We start from the raw sequence: 12739 nt of genomic DNA on the forward strand, positions 1-12739 counted from the left end.
GCAAAACGATGAATAAACCTAAATTTAGATAAAATTTCCATGCTGAAACAAATGTCATAATACAAAACGAACAGTTGAGCCTGTAATTCAGATCAGTAATAATATAATTCTATGATAACTACGTAAGACAATAATTACTTGATAAATAGGAACCTAGAGGCCTCAAAAGTTTTAATTCTAACGAAGGAGTTTACAAGATATCAAATTTTCTGCTTCCACTTGCTCGCATTATTGCCGTCTATTGCGCAAGCGCAGATCCAGGCCATGAAACCAGTTTCAAAACGGTTCCATCGGTTGTGATACCTTTGTTCGAACGAACCTAATATCCCGTGTGTATCGCGTAATCGGTCGACGTGAACGTCGCAGTTCCAACGTGTACATTTGGGCACTGCTGCAGAGGTGTACAACTCAGGTGCATCGTGTATTTTTTTAATGATAGAAACTTACTTATAGGGCAGGAAATTCTACTGTGGTATGTGTTCGGAACTATATAGTGTTAAAAAAATATTAACACAGCGCTAATAAAATAAATGTCGTGTGATTAGGGCCCCACATCGGGTAGACCGTTCGCCGGGTGCAAGTCTTTCGATTTGACGCCACTTTAGCGACTTGAGCGTCGATGAGGATAAGATGATGATGATTAGGACAACACAACACGCAGTCCCTGAGCGGAGAAAGTCTCCGACCCCAGGTCCTTAGGAATGTCATTCTGTCGCGCTGACCACTCAGCTACTAGGGGCGGACACAGAGCTAAGGATGATAGGAACGCTGCTCTAAATGGCTTAAACAGCAGCTCCTTAAGCGACGGCAGTTTCCTCATATTAACTTCACACGTTGCACGGCAAACCTGACGACTGACGAAATTATTTCGGGATTCACATGGAGACATAGAAATATCCATATACGCTCGCAGCTCCTCATGTAACACTGCAAGACAATGGCACGAGGAGGGTAAGTTCATCACAAGAACGACTAACAGCGACATTGCGATTCCTGGTAACAGGCAGAAATTAAAAAGACATGGTTTTCTACAGGAATGTCCAAACAAGCATTGAGCGAAGTAACACCCGACGCATGCGAAGTTATACATGCTGTTCTGAAGAAGAATTTAATGACAATAAGTGGAGTGTCTCAGTTATTTAAACTATCAATTGCGACAAGTTACAGCTATTATCTAAATTTTTATACGTCCATACAGGATGTTAGGAAATTCCCGTTAAAAACTTCTAGGCCTTGTAGACGGCAGTGAGTACATAATATTTTGAATAACAACCCATGCCCAGAAAAGTACCATTTTGTTCTACGACGGCTTCAATTCAGATATTTAACTCATCCAATTCTGCTTGAAGAATTGAATTAGACGTGGTGCAGTACAATTATTTGGTAACAGTTCGAAAACAAACATAACTAAATATCCATTTATCACTTAAGCACACTTTGTTGTATTAACACTTAAACATTATGTGCTTGCATTATTCCAAAACAAAAAGAACCCATCATACAGTACGAACATAACGTATAATGTTTAAGTGTTACTACAAACAAATATGCTTAAGTGATAAATGGATGTCACGTTGTATTCCCTTTCTAACTGTTAGCTAATAACTGTACGGCGTCGCGCCCAATTCACTTCCTCACGCAGAAGTGGATGAGTTAAACATCTGAATCGAAACCGTCGTAGAAAGGAAGCGGTACGCCTCCGGCCATGTTATTCAAAAATATTGTGTCTGCACAAGTCCTAAAAGTTTGTAACGGGAATTTCCGAACACCCTGTATATTCTAATAAATCATAGGATTGACCAATGAAGTATCTTTACTTTGCTTTGGAGTACATATGATTTTCAGTTCCCTACAAAAAGTCTACAAGCAACCTGTTATGGGTTTTGCACCAAAATATAAAATGCCATTCGGAGTTCGTAGTCTACTGTACTGAAATGTTTGGCTTACGATTTTGTGGTAGCGAATTGTACAATATATCTTTAATTCATAGTTGTTATCAACCACAAAGTCCATTAGGGACTAAATGTAATGACACATAAGTACAAGAACCCCGATGTCTCTGAAGAGACAGCTGCGAGATGTTCCTTTATAAACTTAACACAGTGTTCTGATCTCACACCTCTGCAAATATCTTTTTTTAAATTATGTTACTACGCTGCACGATAGATTATGGACCAGGCAGTATTGAATGAATAATAGTTTTGGTTGTGTTTCCAACGACTTAAAAAAAAAACAATGTTCGGTTTGCGAAAGGGTTAATTGCTCTTCTTTTCTCTGTTAAAGAACAATAAGCAGCTGCTTTCTTGATCGATGTAATCCGTGATCTTAACTATCTACAGACTTGTGTGACTCTAATGTATTCCAATAAATGCACCAATGAACTCCCTAAAGAACTGATCCATAGCAACGAATTTAGTTTTTACTGTGTATGCAAAGAAGAGAAACACTAGACTGAACAAACAGATGTCTGAAACATGTTTTGCACCCCTATACACACGCTACGATTTGTCTGGACTGATGTGATTTGGGCTCACAAATATGAGCAGTTCTGCCCAAACCTCCAACGTTCAGGCTTGCGCACATATCATACCTGTAAAAAATCCCCTGTCGACCCCTACGATCTCTCTGCGCAGATAAAGCAATGTGTGTGGGCCCGCCGATTTTATGCCAGCAGGCCAGTTGACTGGCGGTGTGTTGGTTTGGGACTGCATGCGCAAGTTTTCGTTGCCTGTGAAAACACGGCGTTCCGAAGAAGCTTGATGCATGTTTCCTATGGTAATGGTTGGTGATGATGTAGGCACCAGTAAAGGTTAAGTAACGGGTGCACAGTGTTTACTGTATTTGATGTTCCACGGCTGTCCTTTTTATAACAGTACTTAGTGTGAAATTAAGTATGGATCGAATAGAAGACACAATTTCGGCTATATTAAACGGCGTCGCGGCGGATGAAACGCAAGATTATTGCGATTTTACATTGGAGGAACAAAACGAAGCAAGTGGTAGGTGTGCCTGTCATGTTTTGTGATTTTACAAATTTCATGAGTTAGCGTAAAAAAATGCCAGGAAATGTTAAGAATGGGAGATAACCGAATAGCCATTACTTCCTTGATGTGAAACAGGTGTAGGATTATTATGTTTAGATGGCTATGTGTATTTACCAAATGTTTTTGTGGTTCAAGTGAGGTGAATGGTGACTATATTAACATTTTCTGAAAAAAAGTCACATTCACTGTGCAGTTGTGGTCTGATTTTCGAGCAATAGTGTAATGCCTCTAAGCTTCGGAGAAGTTAGTTCGTATGACTTTGCAGTACGAAATATGTAGCATCACTCAGCCTGAACCAGGAAAGCCAATTCTAGACAAACCCCCCCCCCCCCCCCCCCCCCCTTACACACACACACACACTCACACACACACTCTCTCTCTCTCTCTCTCTCTCTCTCTCTCTCTCTCTCTCTCTCTCTCTCTCTCTCTCTCTCTCTCTCTCTCTAAAGTAGAGCCCTTGTTTAGCTTAATCTTGTTTGTGGATGGAGACCATGGTCTCCATTACATTGTTTCAAGCAACACTCTGTCAACCGTTTTTAATGTTTTCATTGTTATCTGCCGTTTAGAACTTTTCTCCGCAATACCGCAATGAATAGTGTAGGAGTGATATATCACAAATTTTAGGTTCATCATTGTATCTGTCGCTGTTACAATATTATCTGCTCGTTAGAGGACAATATGAAAGCGAATCTGGTGTTAGAACTACATGCTAAAGCATTTAATATTATTTCTTTTTATTTAATTTAAAACCTAGCCTCTTAGATGTTTAAGCTCTGTAAATTACGACTACTCTGAGAGGGAGGTGAAAATGTAGTGTGTTGTCTTACCTTTTTCCCCCCCACATGTCTATATGGAATCATATTCTGGGATAACCCATCAGTGAAGAAGACAGTGTTTGTTGTACAGAAGCCTGTAATAATGAGAATAAATGGTGTCATTTTTAGAATCACCTGGTAAATGACTCTGTAAGTAATTGGAAACACTGAAAATAAGTCTTGCAGTGTATTTATGGTATTGAAAAGTTTATTGTCAATCAGTCACAGTTGCAAAATGACAGCAACATTCATAAACAAGAGAAATACCTTGCCCTTCACTCAGCATTAGTATGTGACACAAAGGAGTAAGGTGCATATCTCCACTTAGTGTTGATAAAAAATAATGGAAACACAAACTGAAATTGTCTGACAGTTCCTAGCCCATAGAAGAATTGCTGAATGCATAATAATGGTTTTGTGTGTGTGTGTGTGCGTGTGTGTGTGTGTGTGTGTGTGTGTGCGTGTGTGTGTGTGAGAGAGAGAGAGAGAGAGAGAGAGAGAGAGAGAGAGATTGATTGGGGGGGGGGGGGGCACATGTGTTTGTAGATGATCTGGACCTCTTAATATTTTGTCTCAGATCACTGCCAACCTTGTCATTCATATAGTTAAGCAGTAGTGCTTTAGTAGACTAGCTGTTGACCAATTCTGTTTTGTTATGCTATGCTGTATTTGGATTGCTTCTGCTAAAGTATACGAAATAGTTCCTGGTTCATTGTGGATTCTACCTACAACAATTAGAAAATAAAGCTCATTGCTCACATAGAGTTTCATTGCCCAATATGAAGCAAAAAACATAGGTATGATGACTGCGTTGTTTCAGAAAGTTGCACAATATCGCCCTACAACAGTCTACACAGAGCAGTAACTGTTCCTCTGCTGCCCCCAGGCATTGCAAAAATTTGAAAAAAAAAATAAAGTTCATACATAGTTTGCAACCCAGAACTGTCACCCAATCGAAACAAAAGAGAAAATTTGCATTTTGAGTTAAGAATTGGAAAAGGGATACAAGGTACAGAAAGGCACATTTATTACATATTGTTGTTGCTGTTGTCATCATTGTTAGTTGTGGGAGGGGGAGGGATTTGACATTTAGTATCTCGATCAGAAGCTGGCAGTAACTTATGTTGTTTGTTGCTTATTGTAGCTCCATCAGTAGGCCTATTATGAATTTTTAGTCTTCCAGCTTTTTTTCCATTTCAGAGGTCAAACAGTTATTGGAATTATTATACAATTATCCTCTGTTTATAATTTTGCATGCACACTAGAAATTAAACACCACTTCTTATGAAAATATTGTAAACTGATCTGTATATTTAGTATAAAAATTTTATTTAATGTTACGATACATGGAATTATATTTAGACAGTTACAATGTGAAAGTTGAGATTTTCATTGCAGTAAGTTCATTTACTTCTATAGTGTTCCAGTTTCAACATCCAAAATTCTCTTTAAACTTAAACAAATTAGAGCGTTACCTACACTACTACATTTTTCATATTCAAATTAAGAGTAATGTGTATCAAACAAAAATATAAAACATTATAGCTTAGTAGCGACAAAAGAGAGGAGAAACGTAACATAGATTGGCAAATGATAGTAACTGATGATGTGTAAGACACAATTGTGGGCGTTTTAATTCTCAGCCTTGAATTGTACCATTACTCTCCAGGCGGCAAATGATGTCTAACGCAGTGACAACAAAGCATGTACTGGAGTGGCACCCTCTATGTCCATAAATTTGTGTTGTACTCGTATCCAGCTGCTCTTGCTGCACCATTACTCGTATTGGGCATTAAAGTGTGAGACATCTTCTTTTGACGCTTTCTTTATCAAGTGCAAGCTTCCATACATTGCTAAGCAGATGGCTGGTGTGTGTATTAAAATCGTTTTCACATAGTCTAATTTCGACTGCTTCCCTGCTCACAGAATGCAAAGTGTGATGGGTGAGCAAGTATCCTCATTTAACAGGCTGGGCTCAACCACTGCTGAATTTTGGAAGTTTATGTGTTTAAGATGATGCTGATTTTCAGCACAGTGATTTGCAATAGTCTGTATAGGCTGGTCTACACAACTTTTGCCACACTCACAAAGAATATTATAAATTCTAGGCACGCTCGGCCCAAGAACATCTGTAATGGGTCACAACATTTCTTTAATTTTTGTAAATGACCAGAAGACTGATGATTCCATACTTGTTTAGGGCTCTTACCTTGTTAGTTGTTGCACCACAGAATGCAATCCCTGCTATGTGTTGGTCCTCATCACTTCCTTGAAGTTAATATAAATTTGAGATAATCTTGCCCTGAGAGTACAAGGAATCTATGATATTTCTTTTGAATCTGGCAATAGTTATGTGGAGCAGTGTATACAGACTGTTGCTGATCACTGTGCTGAGCACCAAAGTCACTTGAAATACAGGAACTAAAAAAAAAAAAAAAATATTAAAAAACAGCCATGGCTGAGCACAGCCCATTAGAAAAGCACAAGATTTAGATTGATCAAATGAGAATACTTATTTGTGCATCATACTATTGAGACTAGCAGTTGAAATTAGGCTATGTGAAAAGAGCTTTAATGGAGACATGAGCTATGCACTTAGCAGTGCATGGAAGTGTGCACTTGATAAAGAAGGAGCACAGAGGAAGACTTCTTGCAATTTGCCATCCGATGCGAGTAATGGCACTGCAAGTGAGCCTCTATTGGGAGCACTAACATAATGTGTGGTCGTAGAGTGCTGCTTCCATGGGGTCACCAGGGCATAGTCTGACCAAACAGATGCCACCCTCTAGGTATAAAAGTGAGAGCCTTGCCAGTTTCACGAGTCAGATATAGCCTCCGAAAGTTTTGGAGGCAATCATTGAGAGCTTGAAATTTTATCTGACTATGATGCTGCAAGTGAGCTGAGCTTTTTATCCAAGGACTCCATTGTGAAAGGTTTTATAGCCATGCCCCTATTGCAAGCTTATGCAGTAAAGCGACCATGACATCACCCATTAACTACATATATGAACAGACACAAATAATGTGAAAAACATTTAATTGTAGAAATAATGTGATACTAATGGGGCAACATAGGAATTCAGGGCTTTAGCCGGGGATAAACTAAATCTACGGCAGTCTATAATGAAGACATACCAAAACAAAGACAAATAGGTAAATAAAAGCAAAGCAAGTCCTCTGTAAGCAGCAAAATCACAATGAAAAAGCCCAAAAAAACTGATATCAGAAATTTCAGTCAACCTGAATAGCTCAAATGAAGTCCACGATACCACAAACACTCACACATAACTCCATAACCCGGTACTGGCCCGCATCTCGTAGTCGTGCGGTAGCATTCTCGCTTCCCACGCCCGGGCTCCCGGGTTTGATTCCCGGCGGGGTCAGGGATTTTCTCTGCCTCGTGATGGCTGGGTGTTGTGTGATGTCCCTTAGGTTAGTTAGGTTTAAGTAGTTCTAAGTTCTAGGGGACTGATGACCATAGATGTTAAGTCCCATAGTGCTCAGAGCCATTTGAACCATTTAAACCGGTACTGGAAATTTCACTCATCTATATAGCTAAAATGAAATTTGCAGTACCATAAAACAAAACTGACCCGTATAACTAATATCAAAAACATAACCTCACTATTGTTGGTAAAACAACCTCCTTAATACGTATTGGTCACAATCCAGTATAACTACCAACAGCTGTCAACACACCACAAGAAAGAAAAAAAATCATAAAAATTGCATTAACACCCACTTGTGCACATAAACTCACTTGCCGTACATACTGCAACAAAAAAACTCACTTACCAACAAAAGTCAGCTAACACACAAATCTGGCAATTGATTGACAGCAAAAATAATGTCATCAGCACCTTCTCTCGACTGGCCAAACCTCGATTTCTCAACCCAGGAACCCATCCATATAGAAAGAGCTACATTCTCCCACTGACAGTGCCGCATACTCTACATCTACATGCATACTTTACAAACCTCCACACGATGCATCGCACAGGGTACTTTGTATCACTACTAAACATTTTCTCTCCTGTTCCACATGCAAATAGAAAAAAATGACTGTATGAGCTCTAATTTCTTGCATCTTATCTTCATGGTCCTTACATAAAATGGATGTTGGCAGCAGTAGAAACATTCTGCTGTCGGCATCAAATGCTTGTTCTCAAAATTTGCATGGTAGTGTTTTGCAGCAAGAGCATATTCTTCCCTCCAGTGATTCCTATATTCACAAAACATCTCCATAGTACTTATGTGCTGATTGAACCTACTTTCTTTCATCTGAACTGGTGGGGATCCCAAACACTTGAACAGTGCTCAAGAATGGGGTGCACTAACATTCTGTATGCTGTCTCCTTTTTAGATGAGCTACACTTCCCAAAATTCTCCCAATAAACTGAAGTTAAACATTTGCATTCCCTACTACCAACTTGACATACTCATTCCATTTCATACTGCTTTGCAACGTTACACCTAGATATTTAATCATAGTGACTGGCAAGCTGCACTCTACTAATGCTGTATTTGAGTGTTACAGGACCCTTTCTCCTACTCGTCTGTATTAACTTACATTTTTCCACATTTATAGAAACCTCTCATTCATCAGACCAAGTAGAAATTTTGTTTAAGTCACCTTGTTTCTTCCTACAGTCACTCAATGACAACACCTTCTTGTGTCTAGTCTGGGATGTAGCAACTTTGTTCAGTCTGATACCTTTTCGACAAACATAACACTTCACACACTTCACAGTGAAACTAAACAACTGTCGAAATTTTCTCGTGGACAACATGTTGTCCCCTATTGTGTTATGCGGAGACCTACTCATGGACAACATTGTCACATATGTAACTAACAAAAAATGAAACAAAATTAAATCTTCAACCATAAACAACACATTGCACTAATCATTCCAAACCCTAAAATGAATATATTGCCCATAACTGCCAACTTCACAATAACCCACTAATGAACCACCACAAACTCTTGCAATGTTGTTCTCACAAACAGAACCCAGGAAGTCCAGTGAATCACTAACAGCACTCACAAACAATTTAGAAACATAGACATCTCAAACTAGAGTGTGCCACCTGCAAATGCAATCCATTTCAAATGAAATCGTACACCACAATACAGTTGCATCATGGTTCAAAGCAGATGTCTGATATTTTGACCTGCAGTTGACCAGCAAGCAGAATAGGCTTTTGTCTATTTCAGTACAGAACGGACCCAAGTAGTTTCTAATATATTGTCATATGCGAGCTGTCAATCATCGGAAGTTGTAGGAGGACCATTACTCCATTTGAAGTAGAATTTGATGTTCACCTAAGTTATGGGAGGAATTAATTACAATTCCCGTTCTTATACTTGTGAAGGATTTCATAAGCTTGTGGCTGTCTTAAATGTAATTCATATTAAAAGTACAGGAAAAATGTTTCTTGAAGTGTAAACTGAAGTAAGGAAGACATTTATTCCCCCCAGGGGACTCGCGTTTCTTTTGCAAGTACCCACTTGGCTATCACGAGGCCCCAGCCTATGCAGCATTACTTCCTTTCAGTGTTGTAGCCATATACTTCCATTATCCCTTTCCCCCTCTGCCTCTCCATTAGATGTTTTTTTTGTATGCAGAACCTGCTTGATTTGGGAATTGAGTTTACGCTTCTGACATTGTCTACAACTTTTCATTAAATAAATACATGGTCCTTATTGTTGGGTTTGACCTGCCACCAATTTTCAGAACTCTCCACAAGTGTAGAGCATTAAGGGAAGGTCGCACAATGCAGTATATGCATTTCCATCTTTGCACCCTTCCCTTTAATAAGGCAGTACACCCAAAACCTAGCATGGTAGCCATTCCATTGTGGGTGTGTGTGGGGAGGGGGGGGGGGGTGAAGTACCTGCATGGTGGTAGCCCCATGACCATGCAGGGATTGCACTGTTGGTGCCTGAGGTGAAAACTTCCATGTCTTCCAAGCAGTGTGTGTGCATCGTGACTGGGACACGGGGACTCCAAACAACAGATTACTGGCCAGGTAGCCATTGTTTAAGCTGGGTGGCATCCATTAGGAGAGCCCCCATGGGTGACATGGCGGATGAGCTGCAAATGAAGTGGATGAAGTTATCTTGTGCTGATGGACATATGGTCCCCGAAGTATCTGTGGATGGAAAGTACTCATTTAGTGCAGAGAGAGATGATCCTAAAATGTTCCCTTCCCTGTGTATGCTGTGCGTGGAATATAGAGCTAAGCAGCAAGCAGAGAAATACTACCCCAATACTCAGTTTGCACAAGGACTGATGGGAATTCCTTCTTGGCCAAAAAGCCCTTATTCTTTGTGGAGAGCGTAGAAGACAAGTTTGGGGGAGTGGCAACCATCTCTAAAGAAAAGTGGGTCAAGTCCTGATCGAAACAGCATTTTCTGCCAAGTCACTGGCACTGCTAGCTTTTAACAAGCTAGGGGAGCGTAGACTTTGTCTGTTGTGTCCATAGGGGGCCAGAGGTCAATGCATGCGAACGCTCCTTGTGCCTCTCTCCCCACCTGTGTCAGATGTGGAAAACGCCATTCTCCCTGCTTGCCAGATTGCACCATTTTTCAGGGAGAGGAGGGAATAGAAGAATATAAGACTCTGGGCAAACTAACGACAAAAGGCCAAGAAAAAGTATGAGCAGTTGCACCCAGCACATATAACAGTGTCATATGCTACAGCTACAATGACACTGTACTCTTTGGTGACAGTACTCCTGCCCATTACACTTCCTACAGTTAGCCCTCAGGGCCCCTTGACCATGCCTGGCCCCCTGATGATTGGAGACTCTACTCTTACTGTTCCCCGCACACCTGCTTTGGGATCGTCGGCTTCCCACCCACTGGACACATGTGTGTCTACCTTCCCACTGGAGACAAATCACCTTTGTCTTGCTTCTCTCACCAGAAAGGGGTTTTTCAAGACACTTCCTTCCAAAGTTTCTGCTGGTCGACAGCTGGACACCAACCAGTGACTGAATGTGATACTGGCTGCTGGTTGCAGGGCTTTGCGATCATCATCATTACCTTAAACTGATTCAGAGAAGGACTTGCAATCATCCAAATACTCTAAAGAGAGGCAATATAAGAAGTAGTTCTTCAAGGAGGAGGAGGAGAGTCCAGTTGTCCCCATGCCACCAAATCCTCTCTGTTCCATTCCTGTGGTTTAGGTGGAGATTCCAGTGGCCCCTGAGGCCCCAGGTCACACCACACAATGGAACTCGGAAGCTGTGTGTGTTTATGCTATAACCCCTCAAATAAAATGCCTCCTTGGTTCCTTCATGGCCTCACAATAAATTGACATTACTCTCCACTCGAATTGTAGCAGTTTTCTCCACCACTTGGCTGAGCTATGACATCTTTAAACACTTCCCCTGCCATCTGCATTGCCGTTCAGGAGACATGGTTTCTAGCAACTTGTACCCCAGTACTTTGTTGATACCAGGGATTTTATAAGAATCTCACTAACTATGACAGGGTACCGGGTGGAGTTTGTTCTGGCCACACAATATAGTGAACTTGTGCTTCTTAATACCCCTTTGGGGACTGTGGCTAATCGTGTGAGTACCTTTCAGGATATTACCATCTGCAGTGTTTACCTCCCTCCTGATGATTAAGTGTCTCAAGACATTATTTGCACTGGTTTCTCAGCTCCCTGCCAACCCCCCCCCTCCCCCTCCCAATCTTCCCTAATTTTGGGTGGTTTTAATGCCCATAACCCTTTGTGGGGTGGAACAATGATCACTGGCCACGGTAAAGACCTCGAAAACTTACTGGCACAAACTTGACCTTTGTCTCTTGCATACAGGTGCCCCCGCACACTTCAGTGTGGCGCACAGAACTTTCTCGGCCATTGACATTTCTATCTGCAGCCCATGTGTTCTCCCAACCATCTGCTGGAGAGTCCAAAATGACCAGTGTGGTAGTGTCCACTTCCCAATCTTCCTGTCACTCCTTCAGCATCACTGCCCTGGATACCTACCCAGATGGGCTCTCAGCAGTGTGGACTGGAGTGCTTTCACCTCTACTGTCACCCTTGGCTTCCTGCTGCGTGGAGATATTGGTGAGGCAGTCCAGAATACTATTCTTTTGGAAGCTGATTTAGCGATCCTCTGTTCCTCAGGACTACTGCAATGGAAGACAGTGCCTTGGTGGTCATCAGAAATTGCAGAGGCCAGTAGATATCGTAGGCAGGCTGTCCAATGTAATAAGCAGAACCCATCGATGGGGCACCTTATTGCCTTTTAGCAGCTCTGTGCCCAGCTCTGCCACTTAATAGAATGACGGAAGTGATAATGCTGGGAATGGTACATTTCAGACATTGGACCATGTACCTCTCCTTCACAGGTTTGGCCAAAGGTCACACATCGCTACAGATATCAGACACCTGCAGGTGTACCTGGTATTACATTGGATGGCACTGTCTACACTGATACAGACACCACTGCTGAATATTTTGCTCTGCATTATGCTCAAGTCTCTCCATCTGAGAATTATTAACATGCCTTTCGTGTCCTAAAACAGTGCGTGGAGCAAAAGCAATTATATTTTACTGCATGCCACTGGGGCCACATAATGCTCCATTCAGCGAGTGGGAATTAGTCTGTGTCCTAGCCCACTGCCCTGATACAGCCTCAAGACTGTACCGCATCCACAACCAAATCAGCGGATTGTCAGTGTAGTATCCTTACTATCTTTAACTGCACCTGGAGCGTGGGCGAATTCCCATCACAGTGGTGAGAGAACATCACTGTCTCAGTACTGAAACAGGGTAAGCACCCTGTATAGAGATGGACAGTTATTGCGCAATTAGTCTCGCAGTGTTCTCTCTAAGTTGCTTGAACGCATGGTGAGCCAGC

The 12739-nt window shown here is 41.3% G+C and overlaps 1 protein-coding gene across 1 annotated transcript in view; it reads left to right on the plus strand.

Annotated features, from left to right (window-relative positions):
* The first annotated feature begins 2637 nt into the window (after positions 1-2637).
* Positions 2638-12739, plus strand: part of LOC126298077 (8-oxo-dGDP phosphatase NUDT18) — a 142074-nt gene continuing 131972 nt past the window's right edge. The window contains exon 1 of the mRNA XM_049989396.1: positions 2638-2999. Within this exon, the coding sequence (XP_049845353.1) occupies positions 2894-2999 (106 nt within the window). The 5' untranslated portion in view covers positions 2638-2893. The remainder of the gene's footprint in view (positions 3000-12739) is intronic.

Source organism: Schistocerca gregaria, chromosome X, assembly GCF_023897955.1.
Source record: "Schistocerca gregaria isolate iqSchGreg1 chromosome X, iqSchGreg1.2, whole genome shotgun sequence".
Classification (NCBI taxonomy): domain Eukaryota; kingdom Metazoa; phylum Arthropoda; class Insecta; order Orthoptera; family Acrididae; genus Schistocerca; species Schistocerca gregaria.